The sequence below is a fragment of the Podarcis cretensis genome (assembly GCF_951804945.1).
Source record: "Podarcis cretensis genome assembly, chromosome: 3".
Lineage (NCBI taxonomy): Eukaryota > Metazoa > Chordata > Lepidosauria > Squamata > Lacertidae > Podarcis > Podarcis cretensis.
Genome location: NC_137172.1, coordinates 93,283,493 through 93,300,703, shown reverse-complemented (window position 1 = coordinate 93,300,703; position 17,211 = coordinate 93,283,493). Strand labels below are relative to the sequence as shown.

Below are 17,211 nucleotides of genomic sequence, written 5' to 3'. Positions count from 1 at the left end.
GGGTTCAGACGTGACACCAAATGATAGTTCAAACAAGCCACGGTTTCATGTCAACAACAAACCCATGGCTTCAAACTGTGGCTTGCTGCCAGAAAGCAAACAAACCATGCTTTGTCTGCTGGGCTAGGTTCAGAGGTTGACACCACTTTGCCTCAACCAACTGTGGCTTCGCCTTATGTGCAACCCACATGTGCCCAACCTGTTGCCCGAAACAAGGGATGTGCTGTTACCAAGTTCTTGTGCAAAAAAATGAAATCTGCCTTGATTGCAGATACAGCAAGTGAACAGGAAAACACATGGCATTGCAAAGTAAAATACATCATCATCATCCCTTCTATCTCCAGACAGAACAGAGAAAGACTCCTGTTGAAACCCTGGTGGGCCACTCATGCACCTGGTGGTGCAGAAAAACTGAGGTAGATGTACTGTATTTAGTATAAACCAGCTTCCCACATTGCCAGATTGTCTTCTAGTGAAGCAGCAGCCCCAAATGGAAACCAGGTTTTTGGCCATTAAATAATCTATGGCCTGCTGAATGTGGGGTGGGGTGGGGACTGTTATTATGATTATTTTATTATTATGCTTTTGTGCAGTGCTTTTTATTACTATGCTCTGTAAATTATGTACTGGGATCTTTGAATAAAGGGCGGTATAAAAACTGAATTAACAACAGCAACGACGACGTTTCACTTACGTGCATATTGTTTATTCTGTTGCGATTCAACGTCCTCCTATAATAGCTGAAGTCATTCTGTATTGCGGGGTTTCTCATCTTGGTACGAAAATAAAAGGGGGAAATAAAATTTAAAAATCAAGAAAAATAAGCTTCCGGCGCTCTTAACCCAAAAAAGCCCCTTAAACATTTTATGTGTTAGCTGACTATCCCGCCCTCGTCCTTACCTTGAGTTCGTCAAAACGGAGAGTGAAATGCAAGATCTCTGCAAACTGCTTTGCTAGGGCTTGCTCTCGCTCTAAGTGCTGAGTTGGTGCATAGGGAGGGCAGGTCAAGGATTCCAGTAAACTCTGCAGCGCTTTCTCTGAAGATGAAGAAGGGAGGAAAGCAAAAACAAGTGAAATTGCAGATATATGTCTTGCATTTCTTTAAAAAGAGAGCATTTCAAACAAACGTGCAAACCTATTTCTCTACTAGCACAAGACTCATGGATAAATATTTTTTACAAACGGAACTGTTTGGCCTTCCCTAAACTACGTAAATGTGCAAAATATCTTTTACACATGGAAAAACTTAATAAAAGTTACTTCTGGGTGAAGAAAGCCAATCATCTTAATTGAGGCGGATTGCTTGGATAGCTCAGTTGGCAAAGCACGATACTCTGAATCTCAGGGTTGTGGATTTGAGCCCCACGGTGGGCACAGAAGGGGGTTAGGCTAGATGTCCCTCGGGGTCCCTTCCAACTCTACAATATGGAGACGTAACAAATAATTTTTTTTTTTTAAGTATGATATTGTTAGTGGAATGGGCATCTTTAATTGCTTATTCTTCACCAAATGATGACTGAGAGATATCAGTCTCTTGCTTACGGACGTCTGGCAATACAGCTCCATTACAAACAATATCAAAGGGGTTTTTAAGGTTAAAAATAAGCCTCTAAGGTCAGAGTTTCCCAAACTTGTTTTTGGACTACAATACCCATGATCCCTGACTCCTGGTCCTGTTAGCTAAGGATGATGGGAATTGTAGTCCAAAAGCAGCTGGAGACCAAAGTTTGGGAAGGTAAAGGTAAAGGTAAAGGTACCCCTGCCCGTACGGGCCAGTCTTGACAGACTCTGGGGTTGTGCGCCCATCTCACTTAAGAGGCCAGGGGCCAGCGCTGTCCGGAGACACTTCCGGGTCACGTGGCCAGTGTGACATCGCTGCTCTGGCGAGCCAGAGCCGCACACGGAAACGCCGTTTACCTTCCCGCCGGTAAGCGGTCCCTATTTATCTACTTGCACCCGGAGGTGCTTTCGAACTGCTAGGTTGGCAGGCGCTGGGACCGAGCAGCGGGAGCGCACCCCGCCACAGGGATTCGAACCGCCGACCTTTCGATCGGCAAGCCCTAGGCGCTGAGGCTTTAACCCACAGCGCCACCTGCGTCCCAAAAAAGTTTGGGAAACATTGCTTTAAATGAAGAGCAGGGGGATGCACAATTGCTTCGTTCTAAGTGCAAGACAGACACCAAAGGGCAGAAGGAACCAAATACCACTGTCAAAACAGCAGAGCAGACGGTTGTTCAGCAACACACTAAACCAGGTTTCCTGACCTGTGGTCCCTCCAGAGATGTTGCTGGGACTACAACTCCCATAATCCTTAACCACTGGCCATCCTGGCTGGGGGCAGCATGTTGGGAAAGGCTGCACCCAAAACATCAGAGGTGAACAAATTCTTTGGAAACAATAGGCAGATCCTCACCTAGCCGGAGAGAAAACTCATAGAACCTCTTCAACCTCACAACCAAAGGACACACTGAGTTCCAGGCTCTCTCCTGAAGTTGGATATCATTGGGGTTTTGTATTGCCTGGAAAACAACAATACCTTGATCAACATCAGGTGGCTGGCAAAGTACAAAAAAGAGGACTTGCTGCTTGCCTCTATATTTAAATATAAAATATCTCAAAATGATGTTTGTATAACAAGAGTGGAAAGTTAGGGGCAGGTGGGGCTTGTCAACTTCCTTCTAGCAGAAGGAAAACTCGGATCTGCTGTCTCGCAAGATATCTTTGCAAGAAGAAAAGGCTAGGGAGTGAACCCTACACAAATCCAGAGTCGAGTCCCTAAGACAGTTGGATGGTGCCTTGTATGTCTCCTTCCGGCAACTCCTGCAGCCAAGATGGTGTCAAACGTATTGCTCTGCTTTCCTTTGGACCACATCAGGCCAAGAGGTGGGTCTTGTCAATCTGGGAAGCCCAGAACCCCTGTGCTCCAGGGAGGTCCCTTCGGGGTTTGACTTCAACCTCAGAGGTGCACTCTTATTGAGACAGACGGATGTCAACAATTAAGTTAGAGGAGGGACACAGTTCTGTGGAAGAGCATCAGTGTTGCATGCTTGATTCCTGACATTACCAGGTAGGGCTGGGAATGTCCCCTGCCTAAAATTCTCAAGAGTTAGTTAGTATAGTCAAGATGGATCCATCACCTGACAGCTTCCTATGTTCCTGTAAGATATTCCAACCATTTCATCTGATTCAGCCCCGTTTTTCATTCCTTCCCCTCCCCTCGATTGCGTCTAGTGCCCCCAAAGAAGCTTGCAAGCTCGCTGGGGCAGGATAACCTACTTAGAGGTTTATTTTCTGCACATGTTACTCCCTAACACTTCATGCACGGATGGCGTCGTATAAATTAAGAACAAAACCGTTCAAGAGGTTTTGTAAACGCCACACACAGACCAAAAGCCGAGCCGCTTTTAAGTCCATCTTTGACGTCGCACCATTTAGCACTGGAAAGCTTTCAGCCAACGTGTAGTCCTCAGACTCCACCATTCATCTTCGGGGTCATTAATAAATAACAGCCTTCGCAAAAGCTCTTTGCGATCTTGTCTCACCCGCATGCAGGGGTAAACATAATCCACACCACATGCATGCGGAGATACACATAATCGTGTGTTCTGTGTGCAGATATATGCGTGCACGGCACATCTAGAAAATCTGTTTTTAATTTGGAATCCTAAGGAGTGTTGCTACAAGTTTCAATGAGGTTCTTGACTTTGTTCAGTAGCCTGATTGCATCGGTAACCGCTTGTCTCCAGAAGAGATTTGTTCAGTAGACAGGAAAATTCTTGTCATTTTTAGTTTTGATTTCACATAATTATGACCATTTTTTTTTTTTTAAAGAAATATTGTATGTACAGTGGTACCTCTGGTTGTGAACGGGAACCGTTCCGGAGCCCTGTTCGCAACCTGAAAGAAACGCACCCCCCGTCTGCGCACGCACGGGTCGCGATTCGCTGTTTCTGCGCATGTGCATGATGTCATTTTGTGCGTCTGCGCATGCACAAGTGGCGAAACCCGGAAGTAACACTTTCCTGTACTTCCGGGTCACCGCAGGACACAACCTGAAAAAACATATCATGAAGCAAACATAACAAGAGGTATGACTGTATTTGTTTGGGTATGAAAATAAATATTGCAGACTAGTGTTTAATTTTTCCTTCCTCAGTTTTTTTTTGGGGGGGTGCCATAGTAGGGTCTAACGCACATCTCTAATTTCCTGTCCAGCTCCTTTGTAGGACTGCAGGTCTGAAAGCATGCTCTCCGAATCCTGTAAGACAGCATTGACTTGGTTCCATACTTCCCTCTCTCCATCTGTAGGCTGAGCATCTAGGTGAGATAAAAAGCAAATATTATTTTAAGAAATGTTGGCTGCAAATAGAGCTAGCATACACACTCCTGTGGTTTGCAGTAGAATAACCCTTTGATCCATATTTTATTATGTTGCAGACAATTCAGGCGGTGCTTCATTGATTTCCATATCTATGCCTTAGTATTTAGCTCCAATGTAACTAGGATTAAAACTGCTGCGCCTCACCCCCCATCAAAAAATGCCTCATGCAAAATGTACTTACATTAAAATAAAACAACAAACCCCCACAACAACTATACTGACTTCAGCAAATTCCATGTCAAAAGATATCATGGACTCCACTGAGATAAGATGAGTTGGATACATTTTTTTAAAAAAAAAACCTGTGGAAAAAAATAATCTTGCTGCAATCCTTCCCAGTTGGAATTTCTGAGTAAGAAAAAAAATGAGGACAGCAATCCATAAAAGAGTTAGTCCTCTATGCAGAAGCATAGCTTGGCAGAATGAAAAGCTGTTTTCATCCTCACCTGCTATATTAAGACCCATGAATGATTGTGACTCTTTCCCCTCTTTTCCAGTTTTAAAACACACCATAATTCTGTGTTTCTTCCCCCTTGGCCTATCTTAGACTTATATGTGAATCACCAGGAAAAGTTATCGCAGAAGATGGACCATTGCTAGGGACACTCAAACCCCTTCTGTCTTTGACCTGCCGATGGACTCATCATTTCACTTAAACGTTACAGCCACTTCTGCTTGGGTCCTCTTCCAAACCTTGTTTCCAAGCGTCCAACTTAACAAAAGCACACACATTCCGTGTTTTATCGCTGCCAAGCCTTTCTTCAGGGAGATGTTAGACCCAGATCCGTTCCAACGATTCCACAAATATTCATGGATTCAGGGGGTCGTGTGCTAGTCTCTCAGTGAATACTGAAATCGGTTTAAGTCAGTCTAGCCCAGTTATCTCCAAGCCAGTGAGGGAAGAAATGACAGTGTGTTTCAAAGCCTTTGAAATGACACTCACAGTAACTGATGCTGACACACTTCAGAAGTTTGTTGAAGCATCGTTCACTTGGGTTTGGATAAGAGGGGCTCCTTCTCCCTGCATGGGCCCAGCTCCTCCCCCACCCTACTATTTCCTATTTGTTTGCCTTTCACTCTGGGCCTAATCCAGGCATAGGCAAACTCGGCCCCCCAGATGTTTTTGGGACTACAATTCCCATCATCCCTGACCACTGGTCCTGTTAGCTAGGGATGATGGGAGTTGTAGTCCCAAAACATCTGGAGGGCCGAGTTTGCCTATGCCTGGCCTAATCCATCCCTCCCCAGAAGAAGACAAAAAGGTATGTAGAGGCTTCTCCTTCTGACTCCTCTTACTGATCGCTCACTTCAAGGGGGAAGGTGAACTGGTAGAAAAAGTAAAGCAGGAAGTCCTGCTGGATAGCTCAGCTGGTTAGAGCGTGGTGCTGATAATGCCAGGGTTGCAGGTTCAATTCCCATATGGGACAGCTGCATGTTCCTGCATTGTAGGGGATTGGACTAGATGATCCACAACTCTACAATTCTATGATAAGACCTGAAGGGCCAGGAAGTTCCAGGGATTGGCAGCGGAGCATGGGGCCAATTGGAATAGATGTCTCAGGAGGTATCTGGCAATGCCAATCCATTATGCTGTCCTGGTTATCCTACTAGCCATTGGACTACTGCAATGCGCTCAACATGGGGCTACTTTGAAGGTGACTCAGAAACTACAACTAATCCAGAATGCGGCAGCTAGACTGGTGACTGGGAGTGGCCGCCAGGACTATACAACACCAGTCCTGAAAGACCTACACTGGCTCCCAGTAGATTTCTGGGCACAATTCAAAGTGTTGGTGCTGACCTTTAAAGCCCTAAACAGCCTCAGCTCAGTATACCTGAAGGAACATCTCCTCCCCCATCTTTCAGCTTGGACACTGAGGTCCAGCTCTGAGGGCCTTCTGGCAGTTCCCTCACTGCAAGAAGTGAGGTTGCAGGGAACCAGGCAGAGGGGCCCTCTCGGTAGTGGCACCCACCCTGTGGAAAGCCCTCCCATCAGATGTCAAGGAAATAAACAACTATCTGACTTTTAGAAGACATCTGAAGGCAACCCTGTATCTGGAAATTTTTAATGCCTAATGTTTTACATTTTTTAATGTGCTGTAAGCCACCCAGAGTGGCTGGGAAAACCCAGCCAGATGGGTGGGGTATAAATAATAATATAAATTTTATTATGATTATGTTTATTAAACTGTTCCAGGATATATTTATTTTGAGCAAGAGATGCATGGTCCAGGGAGGTTTAGGAAGAGGTCAAAGTCCTGAGCGTGCTGCTGTGTAATGCTGCATTGACTTTTTAAGTCTCTACAAGAAGGCCTACCATATTATTAAAAGTCAGTAGAACAAATAACTGAGGAGATCTGTGGGCAACATTCTGTTGAAGCTAAACAGAACTGGACAAAACTGGGACTATTCTTAGAAACTGCATGTTGTATGAGGAGAGGAAGGGTGGAATATTATCACCTATTATGCAGGGAAACCAAAGTTTGGGGGATTTCAGTATGTACAAAAGACAGCCACCTTTCCTTTGTGTGTGCATGTGTGCGTGCATCAGGTGTTCTGAGGGTGTGTGCACACTATGCTCAGTCTGGGTAGCCCCTTCCCTTTTAAACAGGAGATCAGGAGATCAGCACTGTTTTCCTCTGAAAGCAGTGACCACATCAGGCATTTTTGAGCATGACAACATGCCCTGACAACATCCATCAATCTGTTACACTCTGGGTTCTCTAAATCAGGAATTAGAGTGCCTGTTAGCATTATAGACTAGAAGGGCTTCTCTTGCATACCATTTCCCTCTTGCTTCATACACATCAAATAAAAGGCTTCTAGTGCAGCCGTAAAATCTAGCAGGACACATTTTATGAGAAAATTGCCTGCTGTAAATGGCCCGAAGTGTTCAAATTCAGCTCACTGGTTATTAATTTAGGCAGGTACAAGGCCTTAAAAAAAAAAAAAGCCTAGAGAGATCCTTAGTTTTAATAAGATGCATTGTGGTGAAATTCACTGCAGGTGCAAAGAAAAGCCTTCCTGTGGGAGGTGGGGGGTGGGCAGGGAAACACAGGCCTGCAGCACCCAAACTGAGGTAAGGTTTTGAACTCTCGTTATTTTAGCAACCCTGGATATCAGGATTTGGCTGGCAGAATGATGTGGTTTCTTAAATCTATCTATTACATATGCAGCCAGTGCTCAGACGCACAGCCTCTGCTTGCCGCACATTCACATGTGATGTGTGTAAAATCCTCCCTGATATTTGTCACGATGACAGAAATGGTCAAGCTACTCAGTGAGTCATCTGTTTGGGTGGAGAAGGTGGCCAAGAAACAGAAGCCACAGCTGACTTATGCAGAAGGGCACCGCTTGAACCTCAATGGCTGGGATCACTACGGACTGGGGAGCATGCTTAGCTTCCCCCTGAACACTGTCCAAAAGTGGATCCCTTCACTCTCCCCCACGTACAAAATCATATAGCTGCCGCTCATCCTGCAGGGAAAGTTCAAGTGTGGTGCTTGGGAATTGCTGCTGCGGGAGAAAAACCTGGCCACTGCTCCTGACAACAAGTGGGCCGGCCATTAGAGAGAAAAACGCCTTGTGGGAGGAACTATGGTGCTCCACTTCTTTTGATTGGTGGGAAATTCAGCAACCCTCTTCTGATGCATCAAGTTTGACAGGCCTTTAACACTATCGAATTAATGCAAAGCTTTAGTGCACAGTAATCCCAGAACGACTAATGTCTGAACTCTCAAGGCTATACATTCAATATTGCCTATGTAATTTTTTTCCTCATGGAGGAGGAGTTTCTGATGTGAAGGGTGCTTTCAAACAAATCCCCTTCACTCCAGTGGTGCAGCAATAAAAACTGCGGGCACATTTGCAAAGTTAAGCAGGATGTGGAATGGTTTCGAATTGGATGTGTTGAGATTCCTGCATTGCGGGGGGCTGGGCAAGATGGACCTCGTGTTGTTCCCTTGCAACTCTACAATTCTATTATTCTCATGCGCATTCTGTAATGGGATCCTGCTTTGAGAGGACTCCACCATACGAGGCCTTGCACGCTTGGAAGTCATTCTACAACATGTTTCCAGGGATGCAAAACTTCTTGCTCAATACGCAACTCTCCAGTTCCTCCCCATCTCTCCCTGATGACTCTTTGGAGCAATGGTTGGGGTTTTTTTGGGGTTTTTTTTGGGGGGGGGAGTCCTTCAACCAGAAGTATTCTATTAACTCATTCTGAGGTTATGCTTTTGCCTCACCTCCCAGCCACCTTTGTGGACCCTACCATTTTCTTATGAGCTTGAATGGTGCCCCTCAACATAAATGCTAATATGCAAAATTTCACAGTCCTTCTGCCAACAGGTACGATCTCAGTAGGTACGGTTCCTTGTGAAATGCTCTTCACCAGAACTTCTCAAGCCTTCTACCTCCAGGGCCCACTTGAAAGCGTTGTAAGCTACTGGGGCCCGCTAGTCACAAAATTATGCCGTGGGGCAGGACCAGTTTGTCGGTTTGGGAAATGCTGCTCTTTAACAATGTGCAGAAAAGGGGTTGTGCTCTTGAGAGATGCAACCAGAGTCTCTCACGCACCTTTTAAATACAAAATCATTCTAGAATGTGGCATAGATTGCACAACATCAGGAAATGCCTATTTCCATAATGACTCCCTCTTGACGCATGTTGTCCATGAACTTCAGGGAAATGCAGTTTTTGCTTACTAGGCCACTTGTCTTGCCTGCGGTTCTGGTTGCAGGTTCGATCCCTATATGGGTCAGCTGCATTTTCCTGCATTGCTGGGGGTTGGACCAGATGATGCTCAGGGTCCCTTCCAATTTTACAATTCTACGATTCTACCTCTTCAATTTCTTGACAGCTACCCCAATTTTTTTTTTTTTTTTGCAATGAAGTTAAGACATTCAGCAACAAACCTGGCTGACACAGAAAAGCCCTGAATGTTGAGCTACCGTAAATACCTGGAATCTAGTGTAGGTATTCTTATGCATAATTATCAGGTAGCTTTGAGAAAATACAGATATTAAGAAAGACTTATAAAAGGAGGTAGGGGGACTGGGTTGAAATTGACACAGCGGCTTTCAGAAAGTTTTCCCCATGGCGTATTAGTTATGAAACACAGCAAGCTGTGCCGAACAACAACATACACCTGTCTTGTCCGTGTTTAAAGTGCTATTATGCAGCAAGCAGAGCAGAAATGTATCTTTAGTGGATGAAGGGAGTTTTAATGCATTTTCTGATCACTTTTCAAAGAAACACCCAGACGACATGCATTTAGCCTGTAAGCAGAAGGATTATATTAGCTGTAAGATGTGGTTAGAAAATTAATGTGTGAAGTAGATTACATTTCACCAGATGATAGATCCAAAGCTAAGGGGAATGCAATCGAGCGTTTACTTCAATTGCCATATTTTGTTTCTGCAATTAATGGAGGTAATCACATTAATTCGGCAGTGAACAAAGGCAATTCCACACGGAACAAAGGCAAGAAAAGTGTCGTATTCACTATGAATTAGTGCTTTCCTTTAGAGTACAGATATATTCAAAATGTTTTAAGTCCTTCAGAAAGTGTTGAAGGGTCAATGGGTACGTATCAGAAAACTTTAAATTTGCTTGTGCCCTTTGGAAACTACAATGGTCCCTTGGTTCTCAAATGTCTTGGTACTCAAACAATTTGGAATCCAAACACCGCAAACCCAGAAGTGTTCCGGTTTGTGAACATTATTTTGGAAGCCGAAAGTGCTCTGTTTTGAGTGTTGTGCTTCTGATTTGAGTGCCACACTTTCGTATTGAGCGTTACCCTGACGTCTGTCTCTTTTTGCTATTTATTTTGCATTTCGTTTTTGTTTTTGTTTTTTGGTATGACTGTGTGGAACCCAGTTCAGCTACTGATTGATTGATTGATTGAATGATTGATTGACTGACTGATTGATTGTGTGGCTGCAGTAAGTACATTGTTTATTGCTTTCATTTAATGGATCAACGGTCTCGTTAGATAGCAAAATTCATGTTCAATTGCTGTTTTAGGGGTTGTTTTTAAAAGTCTGGAATGGATTAATCCATTTTGCATTACTTTCTGTGGGAAAGCGCACCTTGGTTTTGGTACAGATTTCTGAAATGGATTAAGTTTGAGAATCAAGGTACCACTATATAGGGAGAAAGAGGTGTTTACTCCCATATGCAATGCTGAGACACTTTTCTGCTCAGTGGGCTTTTAAGAGTTTCACAGTGCTATGCTCCTATACATTTTAATAAAGTGTAAAGGACAAGGGGGGGGGGAATTGCTTGCAAGTTTCTTTGAATACAGCACAAGCCACTTATAATGACCAACTTGTACAAAGCATGCAACCTTGAGGCTCACTCCTGCACTCTCCATAAGTATAACTCAAGGAAGAAATTTACGTCTGAACAGTGCCATGCTAAGATTCACTAAAAGCTCTCTCAACGGGCCCTGTCCTTTGTCAATAAAAATAAGCATACCTTCTAAAATGAAGGTTGTTTGACAGAGACTGACAGAAGGCATGGCAGTTCTTTTAGCAGAGCAATGCTAACGTTTGGAATATATATATATATATATATATATATATATATATATATATATATATTGTTGGTGTTTTGGTTGAACCGAGCATCTGATTTTCAGAATGAAGCAGGAAAAGTATAAGTGCCATACACTGTACTAGTTGTATGGTAGATCAATACATGCAATTGATTAGGATTTTATATATTAGAAGGAGAAAAGAATGCAAGCCAGGCAAGGAGTTTTGCTCACTTTCAAAGTCAAGGAAAAAAATTGGCCCTTGATCAAAGTCTGTGCAAGTGAGAACTTTTAAAAGATTTCCCATTTGGTTCCTGAAAAATAGAGAAAAAAAGGGAACAGGAAAGTGGCTCAGAGAACAAATCTTGAAAGCATCGAGTCAGATCATTTGCACTGCTTGAACATGTTTATCTGTCAAAGCAAATCAGGCTTAAACATTCCTTCTCAACCAGTTCCTAAGTCAGGGGGAAAGGATGTTCCAATCTTGAACTTACTTTCAAAATCCAGGAAAAAATGTGGGTAGTTTTCAATTTCCCTGGTAAGGACTTTAAGAAGATTACCCATCCCAGCAAACCTAGTGAATGCAACAAAATCATAAAGAGTTATATATGCAAAATTAGAATGTTGAAAAAGTAAGGGTTTGACATGCTCTGCTATTCTTATTTCAAATCGAAACAATGAAAACACAGTCTGTTTTCTAAAGCTACATTGAAAGTAAGCGCTAAAGGGGAAGACTCATGGGGAGCAGTTCACACAGCAACCAGCGGCCAAACAGAGAGAACCCAAATATACAAAAAGAGATGCCAAAATCAACCTTCGTTGCTGAGATTGAGGACAGATAGTATTTCCGTGAGTTTGAAGTGGGGCAATAGAGGCAGACTTGCATTGTCTCTGGTCAGAAAGCTTTTGCAGGTTTTTAGTGCGGTGCGAAAACCTGGAAAGTGTGATTGACCAGAGGCGTGAATGAAAAATGTACGTACAACATTATGACATATTTTCCTCTTCTTCTTTTTTTTGTTTTTTTTGTTTCAGCGTTACTGTGTTGCATTTCATCCAAGAAAAGCAGAACTGTAAAACTGTTCCAATTTGTCCATACAAAATATATCCAAGCAGAGTTTTGTTTCTTTCTTAACCACCTTTCTATTCGGTGACACAAAACAGTTTGCCTTATTTCTAAATTCACTTTTGATTACTTGGGAGTGCAAATAATCAATAGCTTATTTACAACCAAAGAGAGTTGGCTGGCTTGTTGGGAGTTTTTTGCCCCTTTCAGGCTACTGGTATGTCATAAATGGCTTACATTAAATACCGGGCAGTTGATCTAGTAAAATTATTTCTGTGTGAGTATCCAGATGGGCGGGGTATAAATAATAAAATGATGAGATGATGATTCTCATCTGTCCAACTGATTTAACGGAAAATTAATTTACATGTAAGAATTTGTTATATGGCCTCCTAAATAATCAGATTTCAGTAATGAAATAATGGCCGAGAAGAATTCAATGGAGCACATTATAAACAAATGTCGTTATAATACATACGTCAGAGATTTTGAGGGGTTTGGTTCCACATCACCGAAATAAAGCGAGTCACACAAATTTTGTTGGTTTCCCAGTGTGCATAAAAGTTAAATTTACACTATACTGTAGTGGCTGTACAGGGGAAGGAGGGGGGAAAAACTGGTGGGAGCATGGATGTAACCAGAATTTTTGTTAGGGGGTGTCAGGCTTTTGTTAGGGGGGCAAACCTCCAATTTGTATTGATTTGTATTGATTTTTCTTGATTTGGGGGGGCAGTTACCCCCCAACCCCAACCCCTTGGCTAGGCCCATGTCCATCCCTAGCCTCCTCCACTCCCCATAGCTGTCAACTTTTCCCTTTTCTTCCAAGGAATCCTATTCGGAATAAGGGAATTTCCCTTTAAAAAAGGGAAACGTTGACAGCTATGCCACTCCCATGGCCAGAAGAGGGGCAGTGGTGGGGATGGGGGGGGGCTTCCTTCTCATGGAAGCAGCTGCACACACATCCTTGTAAGAAGCAATATCTGCACAGTGCAGTAAAACAAGGTATTATGTTTACAGATAGAAGCACAATTTTCCTGTATTTGTAGCAGCTCTGTTCATTGCTGAAAGGGCTGGGAATGATACGGGGCTTGACCAAACCTGCAGGTGAATTTAGCAGCACCTTACTGAGTCTTCGTAAAAACCAATTTACCACTTTCAATGTGTTTTTAGCTCAGCACGGCTTAAAACCAGCACCTGAAAACCTTGCTGGACGTACCGCATATTCCCTCTCTAACAGCAGGTATGTCAAACCCTTTCAGTTAGTGACATTTTGCATACAATGTATTAAAACATGCAAGACCACCATCACTTTAGGAAAGCATAACCGGTTTATATGAAAGTAAAGGGTTGGGAGGCAACAGAATCACATCTGCTTCTCAAATCGAAGTTTGCAATACGTTGCAACTAGGTTAAAATAAATCAGGATAAAAAATTAACCTTAAAAACACAACTACACCTCATTCAGTAAAAATATTTATATACTTTCAATACCATCAAAAGTATTCCATTATCACCAACCTTGTCATGCATAAGGGTGAGTACACAGAACACAACATTCATGCTAAATAATTCTGAAGGACATTTACTCTCATATTATAATGTAATGAGGGATTACACGCTTCCGACTTCAGTTAAAAAACAACTTACCTCATCATAAAAATGAAATCAGATTACAATCTCAAAATGTATTTTAGTTCCAAATGTATTTTAGTCTCCAATGTACTTTAGTAACCACCCTAGTTACTCTCAAGGCATAAAATTAGAAAAGGCAAGCAAGCTGATCCCATAAATCAGCATTTCCCAAACTTAGGTCTCTGGCTGTTTTTGAACTACAACTCCCATCATTCCAAGCGAACAGGACCAGTGGTCAGGGATGATGGGAACTGTAGTTCAAAATCAACCGGAGACCCAAGTTTGGGGAACCCTTTCATGCCATATACCTGCAGGGATTCCTGTTCTCTACACCAACCAAGACAAATGCATCAGAGCTGAATGGCCCATGTTTCAAAAAAACTTGTACCACGAGGAAAAGCTGTAGTTCTCTTTCAAGTGCGCGCTTGATAGCAAACCCTGGATTAACTGCCGTGTAATGTGCAAAAGGGGGACGCGGGTGGCGCTGTGGGTTAAACCACAGAGCCTAGGGCTTGCCGATCAGAAGGTCAGCGGTTCAAATCCCCGTGACGGGGTGAGCTCCGGTTGCTCGGTCCCTGCTCCTGCCTACCTAGCAGTTCGAAAGCACGTCAAAGTGCAAGTAGATAAATAGGTACCGCTCTGGCGGGGAAGGTAAACGGCATTTCCGCGCGCTGCTCTGGTTTGCCAGAAGCGGCTTAGTCATGCTGGCCACATGACCCGGAAGCTGTACGCGGGCTTCCTCGGCCAATAAAGCGAGATGAGCGCCGCAACCCCAGAGTCGGCCACGACTGGACCTAATGGCCAGGGGTCCCTTTACCTTTACCTAATCTGCAAAAGGGCCTCAAGTTGCTCTTGAGTACTTAAGAAATACAGGAACAGGAAATGGGGGTGACTCACACTTCCAGTTCCCTACATTTCTCAGCAACCTCTGCCCCCCCCAAAAAAGCATTTATTTTTACATTTTGAAGAAAGAAGAAGAAATGTGCCAATGTTTATGCCAGGTTTGATGTTTTCTCGGAAATCTGCTAACAGCCCAAGGCAGCCTCCCCAGAAGGTGGAGCCGTGTTTCTGTGAAATGTATGAGACAGATCCTTGTGCTTCCACTGGGAACATACATTCCTCGCCCCCATCCTCTAAATCTGTGTGTCATGCCCAATTTATTTTCTTCAGCATTTAACGCACCAAGATAGCTTTATGACTCAGAGCTCCCTTTCTTATCAAAGAGATTTCAGAGAGCGGTTGGGCTGATTGTTCAGCCAGGTTTTGAAAGAACCTGTTTTCCATATTTCCCCCATCACAATATACAGCCGTACCTTGGAAGTCAAACGGAATTCGTTCCAGAAGTCCGTCCAACTTCCAAAACATTCGGAAACCAAAGCACGGCTTCCAAGTGGCTGCAGGAAGTTCTTACAGCCAATTGGAAGCCACGGAAGCCCTGTTGGACGTTCCACTTCCAAAAATAGTTGGCAAACCGGAACAGTCACTTCAGGGCTTGTGGTGTTCGGGAGCCAAAACATTCGAGAACTAAGCTGTTCAAAAACCAAGGTACAACTGTACATGCATATATATTCTGCATATATCTTTCAGTGCTCCACTATGTGACCTTTTGCAGTTCTGCCTGTACTTGGCGAGTTTGCAAACTGGGAGCCTGCCTTGTGAACGTGGGTTCTCTTACTGCAACCCTTGCCCGCTGGGAACAAGTTCTCCCTTCCTTGCTGTTTAGCCACCATCATGCTTAACAGAGTTATTCCACCTGGCCTTTGGCTTGGAATCAACTTGATCCCCTCTCCCTCTATCCTTTTTCCTTTCTCCTTCTGTGATGGAACTCCTATTTGGGGACTTCCCTGGCTTTTTTCTGGTCCACGTAGGACCAGTCTGGATAGTTGGCCTTGGTGAAGACTTGACATTTTCATTCCCCCCCCCCTACTGAAATGAGGCTGCATTTTAATATTGTATTTTAATCTTGTTCTTAAGTTGTATTTCAATCAATTGTTTTATACCTGGTGTTAGCTGCCCTGAGCCTGGTCTTGGCTGGGGAGGGTGGGGTATAAATAAATTATTATTATTATTATTATTATTATTATTATTATTATTAACTAGGTTTTCATAAGGGACATCGTCCTTCAGACATGGTTTCAGATTAAGGAAAATCCTGGTTAGCATGAACCACAATTAATATTAGAGCAGATGAACTGCACCCATCAGAACAAAACACCAAAAGGTCTGTCTGGTCCAGCATTCTGTTTGCAACTATGTCCACTCCAGTTTAAGGCCTCTGGGAAACCTATTGCCGGGGCACAAAAGCAACAGCCTTCCCCCACTGTCAATTGGTATCCAGGGGCATATACCATGGATTCCATCTCTTTAGCCCCACGTATATAGCTCAGTTGATTAGACCAGGGTGCCGATAAGGTTGCAGGTTCAATCCCCGTATGGGACAGCTGCATATCCCTGCATTGGACTAGAGATGGTCCTCTGGGTGCCTTCCAACTCTACAATTCTAGGGGGGGGCAGCACTCCTGTGCTTGAGCCCTGCCTGTGGGTTTCCCCACCTGCATCTTGTTCATTTGTAAGAGAAAATGCAGAAGTCTCCTGATTAGACATTTTATGTCTCGTCTACTTAGGCCCACAGACTAATTATAAAGGACAGATCTTCCAAGACTTCCCTTCCCAGCTTCCACATGAATATAGATGGTTCCATTCACTGTGAGGACTGGAATAGCCCTGTTCTGTGTACAGCGCTTCCAAAACAAAATGACCAAGGAAGCTCCATGTGTGCATTTGAGATCCCGCAGAGCAGGGAAGAGGAACTCCTCCATCTTCTGTGGGCTCCTAGGACATCCTGAATAACCCTGACATTTTCGTTTGCTCTGTTTAAATGTCCTCTCCACGGGCCCTCCAAACCACACATACCTTTTTTTTTATGGTGAACAGATCACATAACAGCTGGGCACATATTAATGAGCAAAAAGTATCACCTCTGCATTATGTCCCGGCTGAAACAGTAGAGATACTTGGGCAAGACATCAATCGGGTTTAACTACAGAAAGGCTTAAGACCAGCCAGTTCTGCTCAATCAATTTACAGGGCAAAACCTCTTATTGTGCCTTAGAACAGGGGCCTATTGCCCAGAAAAGCGAATGTAATGGCTAGTCTGCAATAAAAAAAGGCCAGCGGCTGATAAAAAACAAAAAAATGCTCTCAAATACAAGCAAGCACACATTCCAAGTTTTGAAAAAACTGTAAAATGTAAATAGTGGGCTTTTTAAAATTTGAAAAAGTGGTGCATTTAACAGTAAGCAAGTAGAAACTAATCTCGACCCAGCACTAAAACCCATACAGTAACATCTTGTTAAGACAATTAAGTTTATACAAAGTCCCACTTATACATTCAAGATCCAGTTTGTCCAAAAGCTGCTCGTTTTAAGCCATGACAAATCCACAGGATGATTAATCACACACAGAGACACCCTTTATGGCAAATATCATTTGCTCCTTTCATAATACTAGGTGCACGTGACTAAAGTGATCTATTATGCAAAGAAAACAGACATTGTTCAGCAATGTGAGCAAAGTTAAACATATGCACAGAAGTGG

General features: G+C 43.4%; 1 protein-coding gene across 1 annotated transcript in view; it reads right to left on the bottom strand.

Annotated features, from left to right (window-relative positions):
- CYRIA (CYFIP related Rac1 interactor A) overlaps positions 1-17,211 on the bottom strand; it is a 64,273-nt gene that overhangs the window by 9,182 nt on the left and 37,880 nt on the right. Inside the window, 7 exon segments of the mRNA XM_079970576.1 lie at positions 695-772; positions 901-1,037; positions 2,414-2,519; positions 4,196-4,317; positions 11,154-11,219; positions 11,222-11,233; positions 11,414-11,493. Coding sequence (XP_079826702.1) covers positions 695-772; positions 901-1,037; positions 2,414-2,519; positions 4,196-4,317; positions 11,154-11,219; positions 11,222-11,233; positions 11,414-11,483 — 591 coding nt within the window. The 5' untranslated portion in view covers positions 11,484-11,493.